This window comes from Anguilla rostrata, chromosome 6 (assembly GCF_018555375.3).
Source record: "Anguilla rostrata isolate EN2019 chromosome 6, ASM1855537v3, whole genome shotgun sequence".
In the NCBI taxonomy this organism is placed as follows: Eukaryota; Metazoa; Chordata; class Actinopteri; order Anguilliformes; family Anguillidae; genus Anguilla; species Anguilla rostrata.
This window is the reverse complement of record NC_057938.1, coordinates 48,581,168-48,599,209: the sequence shown is the minus strand read 5'-3', so window position 1 is coordinate 48,599,209 and position 18,042 is coordinate 48,581,168. Positions and strand designations below refer to the sequence as shown.

Below are 18,042 nucleotides of genomic sequence, written 5' to 3'. Positions count from 1 at the left end.
AAGCATACCGCTAGATGGCGGTGTGAAACGCAAATATAGCTCAAAAAAATATATAGCTTCAAAATGCTCATTTAGACACATACATTTTCATTCATTGTTTAATGAAGTCCCATTGATCCTGTTGATCAGTTGGTTCTGTAAATTGATATAATAAACGTGTGACAATGATCGAGTGCTAACGAAAAAATCACACCAAAAGCCCGATATTGCCTACAAAATTTGCTGACTGCAGAGACTTGTGCTTTGGATTCAATACTTGCCAAATATTTCACGCTTATATAGTTGCCGTAGATCATGCCTACAGGAACTTGGAACCGGAATTCGCACTGCCGCTTACTGAAGCCCGAAATCCAGCTGTCTTTTCAGTTCTGTATTTAGTAATGTGAAGCTAGCGAATTTAAAGACCGGAAGTTGGGTAATTGTTTTCGAAAACGTGGCAAAGTAAAAGCCTTCTCTCACGGAATTAATATGTTGGCATTTAGGCATTTATTGGAACGCGGAGTTGGTCTAATTGTCATTTAAAGTTTTTGGAAACAAAATGAGCAATTGATTAATAGATATTTAAATATAAATATACTAAATGACAACACCTCATCAATATGTCAGTACACCTATGCTTTGGCTATGCTTTCCTTTACTTGGCTGACAATTTGTTTTGTTGATTGTTGCCAACAATTTATTTATTCCTGGTCTTCAAGTACTTATAAAAGAGCTGAATATTGTATGGAGCTAGGCTTATTTTTTAAAAGCATCATTTAAGCCTGTTTCTGAGTGAGTTTTTCCAATAGAGCGCCCTCTGTATTTGGAAACAGTCCAGTTTTGGTACTGCTTGTCACGGGGGCAGCCAGCAAACGTTCCTGTGAAAGGTGCAGGTACAAGATGAGTTGTTAAATAGAGACTGGGCATGCCATTTGACCCCCGTTCCATGGGTTGCAATATTTTGCTGGAGACTTCTTTTAAATCAGCCAAATATCAATTATAAATATTCTTGTATTTAGATTTATTTAGCCAATAGCGGCTCAGTTTTATTTGTATACATGTTTCTTTGCATCAATATTCACACTTAACTCCAGTGGTAAATAAAAATTGTATGGCGATTTTGTACTTTTATTTTGAAATTGTTACTCGAGGCTTACATAGGAAGTTTAACCGTTCATTCGTTGGTTTCAGTTGCTGCTCCCTTTCCTGTGTTGTCTGCTGTGCAAGCTACCGTGCTGCTGCGGGGAGGGAGGAAACACCAATAAATCCAGCCGGAACGTGGGAATCTCAAATTTTGAAGCGTGTGCCTCTATGATCCTGCTACAGCCAAGCATACCCCACCCAACTTTCACTAGGTAAGGTAAGTCGGTGAATAAGTGGTGCTGGCAATCGCGAACGGCTAATGTTAGCTAAGATAGCTAACTGAGTTGAAGTAAGGAAACCAAGACAGCCATTCTCACGTTTGTGTTAGCAGGCTGTCCAGTCAGCCAGTTTGACTAGGCTATTTGCCTACAGCGATGGGCTAACATTAGCTAGCATGCTACATTGCTAGAATGCTATCGTTAGCTGAACGTAGCGAAATTGGCGTGGCAGCTTGCCATGTTTTCATGTTAAATATATCTTACTGCGATGGCACTCACTCCAAATAAGTACGTAGAAGATGCTGGCTAGTGCTGTAAAGATTTTAGCGTAACCTAACTCATTGAGCTCACTCACTCCGCTAGCTTGCCGGCTGGTTAATGCACCGATTGACTTTGCTTGTTAGCAGTCGGCCCTAGCCGTTTGTGTTGCACAGAGGAAAATGATTTTTTCCCCTTTGCTAGCATTTATCATGTAAGACCGCAAATTGGTTGTCTGTACGTTAATAACTGACTGGCTTGTTTAATATCTAGATTGATGTCTGTCCGTTTAGCCGAGTTACCTACCTATCTCTGTACATTCAGTCATGACATGGGTTAAATCTTGTGGGCTTTATTGTTTGAGTAACCATCACTTGGCTAACGTTGAATTGACTAAACACGATGTTATGAGAAAAAAACTGAATCGCCATGTGGATATTTAATAAGCGAGATGATACTTATTCAGAATTTTGTACGACTAAGGCACAGTGGATTTAGCTAGCTGTCGAGAGGAAAGTAACAGTGGTGTAGGGATTAGGATGGATTATCGTTGTATAAGGACAGCACTGTGAGCTAACAAATTGTGTAAAAACGATTACAGTACTCGTCCGAGCTCCTTGTGTTTATGGTTAAAAAAAAAAAAAATTTTAAAGAACGGGGCCAGTCTTTGATTGCTCCATAGACAACCAATGCTTAAGTAACGTCTGAGCGGTTTGCCACCCAATAGACCAGTCAGTTTTAGTTACTGTTGGTTTTAATTTCCTTTTACGGTATTTTGACAGATTGTTATTTTTCAGACTGTGTTTTTAAAACTGTTTGTAGAAGAACCATGACGAGACAAAAACGAAACCGATATTGCCAATATTCTGTAGAACCGACTGATGTGAATCAATTCTGTCTGGGACATACAATTAAGGAATCATACAGACTTAATGACTACGGAAGTCAGCTTAGCTTTAGGAACCATTGGTTCACTTTTTGTATTGCGTCCTTCCTCTTATTGTTGCTAAATAATGGGTTGCACTAAGGCAAGACAATTTATAAAATGTTGGGTCATACAACAGTTACATTTGAGGCTTCTCATATACTGGTTTGCCCACAGGGCAGCATTTAGCCTCATTGTAAATAAATTGTCATTTTGAACCATGAAATTAATAGAAGCAAGCAAGGCTACCTATTTATAAAATGTAATACTTCCCATGAATTAAATTTTTTTGATCTGTCCATCAGCATGTAGCTGTACAATTTTGAGCTGAAAATGTAAAGTTGAAAGCCCTGTCACTCCACATTAAAAGGCGCTTATGTTCACTAAGTTGTTGCTGTTTTAGAACTGATTGGTTAATGGCGCTCGACTGAGAGGTTGGACAAATATTAATCAAAGGCATGTCAAGTTTGCTTATCTTAGGATCGGCCGTCTTGCGTCGGTTGTGCACGTGAGATCCGAGATAGCGTAATCCTGTTCAGTCTTGTGCAGTGCACCTTGCGGCAGTTTGGCATAAGCACCCTACAGAGTGTCCTGCCAGGTACTTGTGAGAGAGTTGAGCAGCTTATCTATTAACCTCAAACTTCAACTTCATATTGAGCTGTACCTCGCAGGCCCCCTTTATGGTAGCCTATAAACATTCTATCACCTCTCTTTTGCATGTGATCTACCAGCAAGCTGAGTAAAGTCTAGTTGAGCGGTCTGTTGTCTTGTGACTGTGAAAAATGTAGCACTCAGCCTTAAAATGGATTTATGGAAGAGGGGAAAAAAAGTGTTGCTAAAAATGGAGCCATGTTGTAAGGTGCTGGGAGGGCGTGGTTGAATACATGGGAGAGTTTAGTTTTTGCAACCAGCTCCAGCTGTGAAATGCATTCTTCTCACTGTAGGACCTCAAACACTTTCAGATGTGCAGCATCTTTTGAAGTTGGCCGACTTGTTTTTTTTATACTGCTGTTTTTGGAAACCGAACTGGTGCGGAAGGGGTGTACTTGCAGTAGAAATGTTCATGTTTGGAGCTTCATTTCCAGTACACCTCGGCATGATCTCAGCATGGATGCCAACAGGCTAGGAAATAAGCAAGTGTGATAACAAGGCCTGTGCTGGTGGATATGCAGTGCTGGTGGGCTGGCAAACTGCCCTGGTCATGTGACCTGCCTGTGTGCTCTCAGACCCCAGCTGATGGGGATTCCCCTGGCTGTGCCTCAGTGGCTGGTTTCGGCAGAAGCGGGCGAACCGTGGAGATAAGGTGCCAGGAGGACACGTGTTTGAACGCCACCCAGCATGTGCTCGTCGCGCACCTCTCCACCGACTGGTTCAATCCTAATCTGGACACTGGCACCTGTCGCTCATTCGCCCTGAGCTGATTCACCCCTCTATCCTCTCCAAGTAGGTCTGCTGAGACGGCAACAAACAGGGGGCCCTTTGAGGCTGTCCCTTCCAGAGAAACACCGCCCGCCCCCATCCTCTTAGGAGACAGAATAGATTCTGTCAATGTTGTGTTTTGTCTGCTTTGGTCACAAGAGTATAAGTTGGGTTTTCCGTTACAGAGGGGGGATATGTTCAGGGTACTGAGAGAGGACCAGGAGCAGTACCACACTCCCCAGTCAGTGCTCTCTGCCATGCTGACAGCCTGCAGTTTTAAACGTTCTTTAGGGAGAGCAAAATGTAGACGTGTAACAAAACAGTTTTAAAGAGGGTGGAAAAATCCGCCTGCGAGACGCTGACTTGCGTGCCTCCGAAGGCTCCAGTCGATTGAAACTCTCGCCAGCTGGAGCCCCTGTGCTCTTTCCAGGGCCTGTGCTGTCTTTTGGGGGGGCAGCGTCCGGCGCGGTGGGGTTGGGGGGGGGGGGGGTTAGCAGGGTGCACAGTACCTTGTGTGACAAACACCCCCCCCCCCCCCCGCCACCTTCCTGCTTTTTTATTTTAATTGGCTCGAGAGGCCTAATGAATTTCGGCTCCTCGTTCCACAGTGGGTTCATTAGCCCTTTCTAATTAAGGACTGGAGGTGTGCCGTCAACATGTGCTCCGTCTTTACCCTCCGTTCCCTACGAAATTAGCAGTGGCGTGACAAGATTTAACGTGACCCTGAAGTTGTGTGTGTGTGTGTGTGGGGGGGGGTCATGCCTGAATGAGAGAGCTTGCGGCATGTCTAGGGCACGTGGGATACTAGGTCGTGAATTGCAACAAATTTGATGCTGTCAGAAATGGAGAGCCACTTCCTCATACAATGTTTTGGTTGTCCTGTAATTTTAAATATGGAAACGTAGTACAGCTGAATTGCTGCCTTGCAGCTCACTGCTGTTTTTTATTTTTTGGGTGTCGGCACGGTTACCTCACAGGGATGCTCGTTCGAAAACTGATCCAGCTGGTAGATGCCGAGTGGCGCGCAGAACTATACGTGCGGAGGTATGGGCTGAGATGCGTTTGCCTACACAAATGCGTAGCCGCCGCGCTCGAGCAGCGGGAGCTGTAGAAAGCAGGCATGCAAATGGCCGCCCTGCCTCCATGTTGGAATCGACCGCGGGCAAACGGTCCGGTTACCTGCGGGGGCTGTTCGGCACGCACATATCCGTCAGGCCAGGGTGCGGCAGGGTGGTGCTGCGGATAGCTCTGTAGCCTCACAGCGAGAAGGTTGTTGGTTCGAATCCCCCAGCCGGGGCCCTTCTGTGTGGAGTTTTCTGTGTGTCTGCAATCCAAAGACACGCTGGCTAGGCTACTAGGGGGGTCATTAACAGGGTGTTGCTGCAAGAGAGCGTGCATGTCAACAAACCCTGTATAAATAAAGGTTCATTTTCGGTAGGACTGGTCTGTCCTCTCGGTTACTTCATTGCCTTCTAATTGCAGAAGGAGTGTCTGTCCGTTCCGTGTCAGTGAAGGGAAACAGAGCGCTGGGGCCTGCTGTTTTCCTGCTGGTTTACTGCAGTTTTCCCTGCTGGTTTACTGCAGTGCTCTGTGGTTGGTGTCTCACTCCATTGTTAAGATGCCAGGCAGGGTTTCAGCCATCCTTTCCCTGTCTTCACTGTGTGTGTTGTGAATGCAGTATGGGAAAGTGTCACTGTCACTGCAGTGAGAATACCATTCAGCTAGATGCAGTGGAATGCTGCCAACTAAACTGGCCAAACTGTGTCACGTGATGCATGACCTGACTCCATTGTTCGTCCTCATTGGTCGAGAGGGAATTGGGCCGAAGTTTTCCATGTTTCTGGGGGCTACCCTCGTTCAGGCTTAGGAACTTGGGCAGTGTTCCTGCGTGCGGCTCATAAAACTCTTTGCCTTTGTTGCGCATAAAGTTAGCACCATGCTTTTTTTTTAATCGGCAGAAACTTTTTCTGAATCCACGGGCCAGTTGGAAACTCTCGCTAACTTCTTCAGTGTTGAGCTTGAGCCAGGTTAGCGCGGGGCTCTGCGAAGGCCTGTGCAGAGCCGTGACTGAGCCAGGACGTTCGGTTTCGCCGTCGGCACTTTGTGTGAATGCAAATGAAGGTGCTCTGCGAGGAGGGCTTGTTCCTCAGCCGGGGATATTGTTCCTCAGTCCCCGTTTGGCGACGGACCAGTTACCGTGGGCGACGGAGGTGATTTCTGTCCCTGCGGGCTCTCTGCCGGGGCGGGCTGACAGAAAGCCGGGCCGGTTCGCTGTCTGATGAATGCCTCGGCGTGAGGGAGCTGCAGAAGTATGTGGACTTGCGTGTTCCCAAAAAAACATTAACTGCTGAGGCCCTGAACGAGGCTGCGACCGGGAGCGCTGAGAGCGCCGCTAGCGGGCGCAGACGCCGGGAGGGCTGCTGCGTGGGCGTGGCGGGCCGTGCCGCCGGGCGCGGGCGCGGTTTTTTGCGTGCTAGCGTCTGCGAGGAGTAATCTGTGAGATCAGCAGAACATAATCTCCTTTAAACTGGAAGCCCTGGTGCTGCACTGCTGCGTGCTGCAGCTCCCGTGGGCTGTCATTGTGCTGCTCTGAACAGGTTTTTAGGCTCATTCCAAGGCCTCTTCCTCTAGGCCTGCTAAGTTTCTCTGTCGTGGTAGAGGTTCTGCCGTTGCCATAGAGGTTCCTCCGTTGCGATAGAGGTTCCTCCGTTGCGATAGAGGTTCCTCCGTTGCCATAGAGGTTCCTCCTTTGCGATAGAGGTTCCTCCGTTGCCATAGAGGTTCCTCCGTTGCCATAGAGGTTCCTCCTTTGCGATAGAGGTTCCTCCGTTGCCATAGAGGTTCCTCCATTGCGATAGAGGTTCCTCCGTTGCCATAGAGGTTCCTCCATTGCGATAGAGGTTCCTCCTTTGCGATAGAGGTTCCTCCGTTGCCATAGAGGTTCCTCCATTGCGATAGAGGTTCCTCCGTTGCCATAGAGGTTCCTCCATTGCGATAGAGGTTCCTCCGTTGCCATAGAGGTTCCTCCATTGCGATAGAGGTTCCTCCTTTGCGATAGAGGTTCCTCCGTTGCCATAGAGGTTCCTCCATTGCGATAGAGGTTCCTCCGTTGCCATAGAGGTTCCTCCATTGCCATAGAGGTTCCTCCATTGCGATAGAGGTTCCTCCATTGCCATAGATGTTCCTCTGTTGCCATGAAGGTTCCTCCGTTGCCATAGAGGTTCCTCCGTTGCGATAGAGGCTCCTCTGTTGTGCTCAATTAAAATGCCAGAACAGTCCGAGAAAATGTCTGTGCTATTTAGAAAGAGACGACAAATATGTTTTATTCTGATGAGCCCTGGACCGCTCTCTGCCCAACTTTAGATTTAAGTGTTGGCATTTATGGTATTTTTTTGGCAGACTCTTCGTGTTTTGTTGTACTGCATGCTGAATACATTGCAATAAAACTTAACACTTCCAGATGTGTTGAGTATGCACTTTATATTCCTCTCTCAAAATAATGCTGTCAAAACAAATTTGTATCAATGTAGTTTTAATAATGCCTGTTATATTTAATGGATTTTTTTTTCTGTCTGCTGCAGTTGATTTTCTAATATTAGCCCAGCGTTGGCGTCTGTGTTGGTGTCATTCATAAAGACTTCTCGTGACTGTTAATAAAGCCCACTCCCTGCCATTCATCTTTCAGTGAATGAGCTCTGTGTAAACGGTTAGTGCAGTTCCCACAGGAGCGCGGATCTCTCTGCAGGAGGCGTCTGTGTTTTTTCGACAGTGGAGCGGAGGTTAATGTTTTGTTCCCCCGCGGTCTAGTGCGGCGGTTCGTTTCGCGGTGCTCCGCCTCTCGGTCGAATGTTTCCGGAATGATCTCCCCGAGCGTTCCCCCCTCCCCTCTCGGCAGGTTCAAAGCATGGCGGAGCCAACCCGACCTCAGCGGAAGATGTCCACCACAGGGGACACTCTGTACAAGGTGCTAGGCCTGGAGAAGGGGGCGACCGCGGAGGACATCAAAAAAGCGTACAGGTAACGCCGCGTTTGTCTTGCGGGAGTTTCCGCCGAGCTCCTTTCAGCCGGAGCGGGTTCACCTGAGCTGGGGGGTCAACCTGGTGAATCTGAATAAGGAGCTGTGCCTTGTTCCACAGAGCAGGGTTACTGCGTTAGCTGGATAACTGCGCTGAGTAAAACCCGGAACACTCCCAAATCCGGAACATGGACTGAAGCAAAGAGAGCCGTTCCAGGTTTTACTCGGCGTAGTTACCCAGCTGACTCGGTAATCCTGCTTCGTGGAATACCCCCCTGAGAGTTAGGTTTTATAGTTTTAGGTTTTTTTTTAGCTGGTGTTGAACGTGAAAGAGCGCACGTCCATGTGAAGCAGGAAGCTGCTGGTGTTTATCAGATGGTTCCAGGTTTCCATTTTATAGCGGCTGTCATTGCATCAGTCATCTGACCGCAACTCAGTTCAGCACCTTACATGCAGTCATGTGACTGATACTGTAGGACTGATCCCTGGGTTGAGGGAAAAAAATGATTTGCAATGACATTTTTACATTTTTTTGTTTTGTGTGTGTTTAGCAAAATGGTAAGAGGCTGGGCAAAGGTGTGACTCAAAATTACACCTACAGTTTTGGATGAATGGTGTATATTAAAGTATAACCCAGGATTAGAAACACATTTGTTTGAACACATGACCCAGTCACATGACCCTGCACATCTGTAATCTGCAGCGCACTTGGCTCTGGCATTCCAGATCCTTCTGGGGCAAAATCAATGGGATTGAATGATTTTAAACGATGATGTATGAATACAACAAAGATGAGCAAACATGACATAATGTTTTATACATAGATGTATGAATGCTGGGAAAAAGATATAAACTGAATATAATTCTTATATAAATTTTATTATGTATTTTTTGTACCCTATCTCATCTATTGGCTATTGGGTGGATATGCTGAATTTGTCTGTATTTTGACCATTGTTCTGAACTCAAGAGCTAATAAAGTTTGTAAGTTGAAATCGAGCGTGCTGGGTAATGTAGTTCCGTGGTCTTCCACCCCGTGTAGAAAACTTGCACTGAAATACCACCCAGACAAAAACCCTGACAACCCAGAGGCGGCCGAGAAGTTCAAAGAGATTAACAACGCCAACTCCATCCTGAACGATGAGACCAAGCGGAAGATCTACGACGAGTACGGCTCCATGGGCCTCTACGTGTCGGAGCAGTTTGGCGAGGAGAGCGTCAAGTACTACTTCCTCATGTCCAAGTGGTGGTTCAAGGTGAGAGGGTGGGGGGGGGCTGCCCCCTGTCTGCCCCTGCTCCCGCACGCGCTTTTCACATTTCACACCGACGTGGGGCCCTTGCTCCTTCCTGGGCCCTCTCTCTCTCTCTCTCTGTCTCTCTCTCTCCCTCTCTCTCTCTCTCTCTCTCTCTCTCTCGCTCTGTCTCTCTCTCTCTGTCTCTCTCTCTCTGTCTCTCTCTCTCACTCTCTCTCTCTCTCTCTCTCTCTCTCTCTCTCTCTCTCTCTCTCTCTGTCTCTCTCTCTCTCTCTCTGTCTCTCTGTCTCTCTCTCTCTCTCTCTCTCTCTCTCTCTCTCTGAGAGTGGGCGTTCCCGCGTGGGGCCGGGTACGAGCTCCAGGGCCCCAGATTAGCGCCGGCTGCTAAAAGGAGAGGCGCAGTGGGGCTGGCGTGCCACCGCCCCTCCGAGCGCAGCTCCATTGGCCGTCGGCCCGGGCTCCTCCGTCGCCACGGCGACCCTCGTCTTCGATTAGCCGGGCCTCGTCGAGCGATTAGCCGGGCCTGGTTGCCCTTGGCACCGGCTGTGCCCCTCTGGACCGAGGCTTTGCGAAAATGAGTTCACCCAGATAACCCCTGTGTGGAACCTACAGGTGTCTGTTCTGCAAGATAACTTCTATAGTTTTAAACATATTTTTCCCTCTGTAATTCCCTTAATATCCTGTCAGTCTGCAGTCCCATAATTGCTGCTTTTTTGGGGGTGGGTCTGAAACACTGCCCCCTTGTGGAGAGGAATAGTATCCTCATTTGTACCCAGCATGCAGAGGGGGTATCTGTTTCCTGGCATTAGCTAAACAGGGTTTTGATCAGTAGCACAGGAGCGTATTTGCCGGCATGAAACACCTAAATATTGAGAGCTGTTCTGTAACCTCACACACGCACTGATCCAGTCTGTTCTGTTCTGAGAGTCTGTGACGAGAGTTCGACAGGAGACAGACTTTTACCAACGAAATAAAATGTTATTGATTTGTTTATTTTTTTAATTTATGGCCGAGATGTTTCGCGGTGATGTACCGCATCTTGACGCGGTCAAAAAACGAATGCTGAGGGGGAGGGGCCTTATTTACGGCTCGCTTCCTCCTTTGACGTAATTGGACCTGGTCCAGAAGACCGGAGCGAATGGTTGTGAGCGTGTCGTTGAATCTGAAAACGACGCTCCAGAAAAGCCATCTTCGAGTCTGCATGCGCGTCTGTGCGTGAGCGTGTGCGTGCGTGCGCGTGAGCGCGTGCGTTCGTGCGCGTGCGGTCCTGACGGCGAGCTCTGCCGCTCCCTTGCAGACGCTGGTCCTGTGCTGCGGCGTGTTCACCTGCTGCTGCTGCTGCTGCTGCTGCTGTTTCTGCTGCGGGAAGTGCAAGCCGCCCGAGGAGGACGACAACTACCAGTACGTGGACCCGGAGGACCTGGAGGCCCAGATCAAGGCCGAGCAGGACGGAGGTGAGCAGGCCCAACCCGAAATGGGGGGGTGGGGGGTGGGGGGGGGGATGCTGTGAGCCCTAAGGGGGGAGGGGGTGGTGCAAGGGGGCTATGAGACACCCCCATCTATCTCTTGACCGCACTCCATTCCAGTGTTGTAAGCAGTCCAGTCCGGCTGATGTGTGTGTTTTTCCCGCCGAGCTCGGTGCTGTCTGTTTCCTTTACAGAGAACGCGCCTCAGCGGTGTTATTTAACGAGCGAGGCGCAGGTGGGACCCGAATCACACTCCCAAACGGCCGCCAGCACCTCCCCCGGCCCTTAGATCAGACCCCTCCGTCCCGGGCGCCGCCATCTCTGCGGTTCACACAGAGACGAGCGGGGAGGAGAAGCCAAATTTATAACGCGAACATCACCTCAGAATAGAACTGACAGGCCCCTTGCTGCAAGTGAAGTTGTGAGCGATCTTCAGCCTCCTGCTAAACCATCATTCCGCGCGGTGACGCACTTCGTAAATTGGCCTGTAAATTTAGCCGGCTGCAGTCTGGAACGCACGTCTCACTCTATAAACCAGCCCTATATCGGGTCTAATCGACTGCCTTACTGAGGTTAATGCTTTTTCCAGAGGAGCTTGCATTCCTGGGCTTGATTCTTCTTCTTTTTTTTCTTTTTTTTTTAAGAGCCGGAATGGAGTCATTTAACAACCCGGTGAATGAGGGTAGTCTGAAACAGGACGTGGTGTTGTCCTGCGGGCTCAACACCCACTGTTCCAATGGCGTGCTAAAACAGCTGGTGTCCAGCACACGTTGCTCAGTAATCCGCTCGCAAATACACACCCAGTTTTACGCGCAGTGCCGTTCTTTGTCTCTCAAGCATTGCTCCTGTGGGCCTTTTTCTCATTTTAAAACCATCTCAAGCAACTTCCAAGACGTTAAAACTGTCGCGAGCGACGAAGACGCTGGGCTGCTGCTGGAGACGAGCGACAGGGAGAGAGAATTCAAGAGCTGCTCAAATCCCCCATTGTTTTCTGCAATGCCCCGCTCAATGCCTCTCTGCCCTAGACTCTATAAATAGTGCAGATGAGTCACTCTTTGACTCATGCAGATTGTTGGATAAACATCATGAAGCTGATATCGCTGGCTCAGATCTGCCACTCCGGATTGCGAGAGTGGACTCTGTGGGCAGGGCGCTCTCCTGGAGAGTTTAGGGTTGGGTAGCGGTGACTAGTCCACCTGGTCGCTTGTAGGGAAAGAATGAAATGCCAAACAGTACCTGAGGACATTTTCGTTTTCCGTTTAGAAAAGATGGATGAAGCTGTACTGCAAAGACAAGAAGGCTTTCATCTTACTGGCGAACCTGATTGGCTAATAAACCACTACTGCGTTGCTCTGCTATTTAGTCCTGATGGAGAACTGCTTAATTAGATTTTTTGTGAAAAGTTGCGCTTTTTAAAGGTGTCTGCCTTTCCAATGTCTCTCAAAGGAAAACATTATAGGCCTCATTGAACACTTTGTGCGTAATTTACACGTCACCCTTTGAGGTATTTTCTGCCTACTCTTTTCTAATGTGTTGTAGTTTCTCGTTTATTTTTGTAATATTTTTTAAAAGCTACAACTCTTGCATCGGTTTTAAGACCAGTGAGTAAGTTGTGGCTGGACGGAAGGCTGGTTTTGATAGGTGGCATTGACAGAACACTCCAGTGGGGATCTGCAAGCGCTCAGCCGTAATTCCCAAACAACCCTGTGAGGAGGAAACCCAGACTGCCTGCAGCCAGAGGGCTCATGGGATTTGTAGTCCGGTGAGGCAAGTAGGGCGTGTCCCGGCAGGAAGGACGGCGGCTGGGTCTCATTAAAAGGTGTGAACGCTCTGTTTTTCCTTCAGCAGGTGACGGCATAGTTATCGTGCAGCCCATCCCCAGCCCCGCCCCCGAAAACCCGGGCGAGACCCTCCCGGAGTCCAAATGACTCGTAAGCCCCGCCTACTTTAAACGCGGTTACGTCTGCACGGACTCAGCACGCCTGCGTCGCTCATTCGTACGCCATGCCCCCCCCCCCCCCCCCCCCCACCCACCACGTCGCATTCTGTGCTTCTGCTGCATGCCTGGTGGTTCATTCATCTGTCACCCAGCGCACTAACCATTTGGGGGGGGAGCAGGGGTGCGCTTCTGTCCTGCACATGCCACTGCTGCCTGTCTTGTGGCCCGTGTTGTCTGTGGATGTCCTCCTTGTTCAGGTGCCTGCATGTGTGCCGCATGGTAGACCTGCTCCAGGTCCTCTTACCATCTGCCGCGTCTTCCCGGCAGCCGAGAGAGACCGCAGTGCCACGCCCGCGTTGGGGAGCGTCAGGAAACCCAGACTGCCTGCAGCCAGAGGGCCGGGGCTTATGGGATTTGTAGGCAGCAGAGGGAGCGCGGACCTCTCTCTGTTTGAGCTGAATAATTGGGAGCGAGATTTAAGGGGGGCCTACAGAAGAGGGCATGCTGGTAAAAAAATAAAAAGGACTGCTGTTGTAGGGGAAAGGGGAAAAGTGTTGTTTCTGGAGAGGGGGGATGAGTCCAGGTGTTTGCGTACGGGCGAGGGGAGGGGAGGGGAGAAGCCCTTTCACCCCTAAGCAAGGGTGAACGACCGCAGGTTCGAGGCCCCCGGCCGGTTGCAGCCGGTTTGGGGGTCGTCCCGCGCGGGCCTTCTTCACAAACGCAGCTTGGAGAGTTTCGTGCTTTCCGAAATCGGCAAATTATTTGTGAAAGAGGAAGGGGGGAAAAAAATGAAACCTTGCGTCTAATTTTAAGCCGAAGCCAAGGACGTATTGATTGAAGCTGAAGCCGGGCTGTGGTCAGCTGACTCCTCCCTGCGGTGCAGAAGCAGACCGCTGGTCTCGGCTGCTTTCGGAGTTCCTGCCTGGATGAAATGAGATGCGAGGCCTCCTTGTCCCGGGACGTCTGTCCTGCCTCGTCACGCCTCCTCGGTACTGCATGAGGTTCACGTAGCCCACAGGCCCATCTCCGGCACAACTGCTTCATCTGTGGAGTCGGAAAGGAAAAGAACAAACTGTGCTTTCATCTTTTTGTGTTGTGGGTAGTGCGAGATCGACGGTTTAATAGTGTGTTGTGACTATCTGTGTGGCTTTGCGTTCTCGTTGTGTTGTGTGTGTGTGTGTTGTGCCTGTGTGTGGTCGCGTGTTTGTTTGTGCTGTCGTGTGTTGTTTGTGTGTGTGCGTGTGTGCCTGTTTGTGTGTGTGCTTGTGCCTGTGTGTGTGTGTGTGTGTGTGTGTGTGTGGTGTGCTTGTGTGCTTGTGCGTGCCTGTGCCTGTGTGTGTGTGTGCGTGTGTGTGTGTGTGTGTGTGCTGCGTGTGTGTCGTGGCGTGTGTGTGTGCGTGGTGTGTGCGTGTGTGTGCGTGTGTGTGTGTGGGGTGTGTGCTTGTGCTGTGTGTGTGCGTGTGTGTTCGTGCCTGTGTGTGTGTGTTGTGTGGCGTGTGTGTGTGTGTGTGTGCGTGTGTGCTGTGCCTGTGTGTGTGTGTGTGTGTGTGTGCCTGTGTGTGTGTGTGTGTGTGTGTGTGTGGTGTGTGTGTGTGCGCTGTGCGTGTGCGTGTGCGTGTGCGTGTGCGTGTGCTGTGGTGTGCGTGTGCGTGCGTGTGCGTGTGGGGTGTGTGTGTGTGCTTGTGTGTGTGTGTGTGTGTGTGCTTGTGCCTGTGTGTGTGCGTGTGTGCGTGTGCTTGTGCCTGTGCCTGTGTGTGTGCATGTGTGTGCGCGTGCACGTTACTTGTTTAAAATGGCGCTCTCTTCTTTCACTCCCCGCTCTGCATGGCTTTCTGTGCAAAGGACACAAGTAACCAGGTGGAAGAGGTGCATCATGGGAAGGGAGGTAGGTTCTGTTCCGCGGTGCCCGGGCCGAGGGTGGCACAGAGCCGATTGGCAGCGCATCTCTTCCTGCGTAGCGCCACGCTCATTTCCTCCCGTTCCCGGCCTGCCAGGCCCTGCTGGTCATGTGACCGCGGGCACCGCTCAGTACCGCCGCAGAGAGCGGAGAGCCGCCCGTCTCCTCTGCGGGGTCCCTCACGGGTCTGACCTGTGCTTTCAGAAAGCTAATTCGCCATTGGCTGAGGCGTGTGAATGGATGTGCATCCGTTTGCATGCAGAACGCTGGTATTGCCACATATTGCCTTTGTGATCTGCTTCTCGTCTGCTTCGCTTCACTTCTGATGGCGTCGTAGAAACCGGATCCTGAGAGAACTGGATTTTAAAAAAAGTTTAGAAGTAGATTTAGATGTGCTGCATAGAACATTGAGTGAAGGTATGTAGGCCTGCATATTCTAGCTTGATGTGCCACAGCAGGAATGTCTGTTTCGTCTTATCTTCATGCAAACTCACGGCATCTGCAGATAAACTGCACTTACTGTGTAATAAAAAAGAGAACCATGGCTACAATAAAAGGCCATAAAAATCAGTCATTTGACTGTTTCCCAGACTATCTCTCCTCCTCTAACTCCTCCGTTCTCCCCCCCCCCTCCCCCGCAGGTCCAAACGTCCCCATAGTGATCCAGCCGCATTCCACAGCCAGCACCTCGGACCCCGCCCACTAACCGGCCAGCCAGCCAATCCACGAGCCCCGGCAGCGCGGTGGACATTGAAACCCCTGGACACACCCCCGTGGCCACGCGTCATCAGCGCGTGGGCCAATAGCAGCGCTCCCTTCCCACCCCCACGCCCACCCTACTCCAATCATCAGCGATGTGGTTCGTTTTTATTTGTGAATGAAGAGCTCTTGTGCCAGTCCTGGTTTTGTAAACGGGGGAGGGGGGTTAATGCCACAGTTTCCTTCACCCCCCCCACCCCACCCCCCGGGACTCTGTCTCGATGCAGTGATCTCACCAGCGGACCAACGCAGCTGCCAGATGGACTAGTGTCTGCCCTGCTCGGGGGATGGCGGCGTGGGGGCGGGGTCTATCTCTAGGCCCCGCCCCAGGTCCCTCCCCCTTGCGGAACCTTGATCAGCGGGTGTGAAGACTCCTCATGTGCATGTGTTTAATATTCTGCATGCAACTGCTGTACAGAATCAGCCTTCATCCTGTCATTTGCACACACACACACACACACACACACACACACACACACACAGTGACCTCTGGACTCTTGGAGTGGCAGTTTCAGCCTGCTGATTACCCCACCAGTGGACTTGAGTTCAAGGGGAAGGAGTAGAGTCATGGCCGCTTGTCCCCCACCCGCCTCAGTCGGTCCCCTATTTAGCCATGTAGCTCCAGTAATACAATCCAGGGAACTGACAGGATACAGTCAGCTTCGTAACGCAAGTCTGCTAACCAGCAGCTCTGCTTGCATCTCTAAAGCATCTTGAACCACACTGTTATTTCCCTTTCTCACAGAAGCCAAGTTTAGTGTTCACCCCATATTCAGTGGATATTCCCTTCTTAAACGCTGATTTGGTGGAGGCCAAACATGGCTGTGTTCTGTCACAGGTCTTTAAAGTGGCAGATATGACATTAGATATTATGTAGTAATATTTTTTAAGGAGGGGCGTGACCACCACGCCCATGTGTGGGCGAACCTGAGAATAGCGGCATGCGGATGGCGGGTGTAGACGGCACGCCCAGCCTTCTTGCGCTGCAATGCCACACACCAACCACCCCCCCCCCCCACATACGGCATGTCTGTGCTGACTGAGGGCTTTAGACCTAAGCCACATGAGTCTCGTGGCCCGGACCGGCGCCCTCGCCTGGCCGACCCACAACTCCCAAAAAGGTCTCCCATCATCCCGTGCCCCAGCCAATACCCCATCCCGCCCCCGCCCCCATGTCCGTTCCCCTGGCTGAGTGCAGATGTGCTGTCCCGAGCCGAATGGAACCGCACTCTCCTCTGTGCCACTTCTGCCACCAGAGAACAAAACCATGATATCGTGGCTGAAATTTTACTTCAAAAAAAAAAAAATAAATAAATAAAATAATTTCATTTTTAAAGATGATTGAATTAGATTTAAAATGGTGTTAAAGTTCTATTGGCTTTGCAGCGTGCAGTGGGGGCGGTGCTACGATCTGTGGTTGTAGCTGAAGTGTGTCGCAGTGCGACCAAACTTGAGTACAGCCGGCTAAGCCCCCAGCTTAACGCATCTGCTCAGATTTTTTCTTTTTTTTTTTTTTTTTGCCAAGGCTAGGGTCTCTGCACGCCCAGTGTTTGGTCAGCTCCCCCACCCCCCTTAGCCCTCTACTGCACGGCAGCCTGTAGAGAATGGAACCTTGCGGGCCGCGCTGTCGCCGTGGGATACGGTCACCGTCATGTGACCGTTGTGTGGTGCGCTAGTTGTTGTGGTGGATTTGGAAGGTGTGATGTCGTAACGCTGTTAGCTGTTTCAATCCTCACCAAACGATATGGTAAAATAAGGAGGAGGGGTCTTTTTTTTTTAACCATCATGCTATGGCATGCCCCCGTTTGCCAAGAGACTGCAGTCACCATGCAGCAATGCGCCATGCAGTAATGCACCATGCGGCTAGGGCAGTAATGGAGATTTAACTGCAGGCGCAGTGAATGCACTGTAAAGGGAGGCGGCTTTTGAAAGTTTTACCATTTTTTTACGATCGTTCGCTTTTAAGGAATCTTCCTTTAAGTTAAGACTCGTAGGATTTATCAATGCCATTTTATTATTTCAAGAATGTAAAGGAATGTTGTCACTTCTGAAGCTGATGGGTCCCATATTTCAGTTTTTATGACACGAACAATCGTCTGAAGTGCGTGCCGAATGCATGTGTAACGATCGGGCAGTGAACCTTCGGATAAACACCCCGCTCCCTTTGTACAGGAAACCATAGCAACTGTAAATAATCCTGCCCCCTGATGCTCCTTCACTCATCGAATGAAGGACGACATCATCGGGGAGGCTGGAAAAATCACAAATCATGTGCAATCGTGCAAATGTTTCATGAATCCATTTCAATGTGCATTTTTTTAACAGAAAATTGTGTATGTAACTTAATGATCTGGGTTTATTTTCTTTCTCAAATGGCTGCAGCGCGTGATTGGGCAGTTTAATTTAAAAAAAAATCACTGGCTGTGGCCAAACCTAGAGGCCCTGATAGTGGCTCCAGTGCTTAGAGCCAAACGGGGCAGTGAAATTGCTTTTTCGGTAGCTGCCCTCTCTTTGACCATGCCGGGGGGGTAAGGGGGTAAGGGGGTCAGTCTGCACTCTCAACCCCTCATTCCTGGAGGGTGCAGAGCCGCACGGGACGACTCCCCGCAGACGCTTTCAGATTTCCTTTTTTATTTCCATTTTATTTTTGTTCTCGTTCTGAACGGTTCCTGATGAAACGTGTTCTGTAAATGTGTATTTATATCATTGTTGAATCTCGATGAATAAAAAGAATTTGAGGGGGGTTTTATAACAAAAGGTGGATTGTCCTC

General features: G+C 49.8%; 1 protein-coding gene across 5 annotated transcripts; it reads left to right on the top strand.

Annotated features, from left to right (window-relative positions):
- Positions 1-1,159: 1,159 nt before the first annotated feature.
- dnajc5ga (DnaJ (Hsp40) homolog, subfamily C, member 5 gamma a) lies at positions 1,160-18,028 on the top strand. Of its 5 annotated transcripts, none has more exons than XM_064340223.1 (6): positions 1,160-1,339; positions 7,838-7,959; positions 9,000-9,213; positions 10,508-10,664; positions 12,522-12,607; positions 15,154-18,028. In XM_064340223.1, the coding sequence occupies exons 2-5, from the start codon at positions 7,847-7,849 to the stop codon at positions 12,602-12,604; spliced, it is 567 nt and encodes a 188-aa protein (XP_064196293.1). In that variant the 5' UTR covers positions 1,160-1,339; positions 7,838-7,846; the 3' UTR covers positions 12,605-12,607; positions 15,154-18,028. The 5 variants fall into 5 exon arrangements, with proteins under 5 accessions (XP_064196293.1, XP_064196294.1, XP_064196292.1 ...); XM_064340224.1 differs by having other exon boundaries at positions 1,161-1,334; positions 12,525-12,607; XM_064340222.1 differs by having other exon boundaries at positions 1,161-1,334.
- Positions 18,029-18,042: the final 14 nt, after the last annotated feature.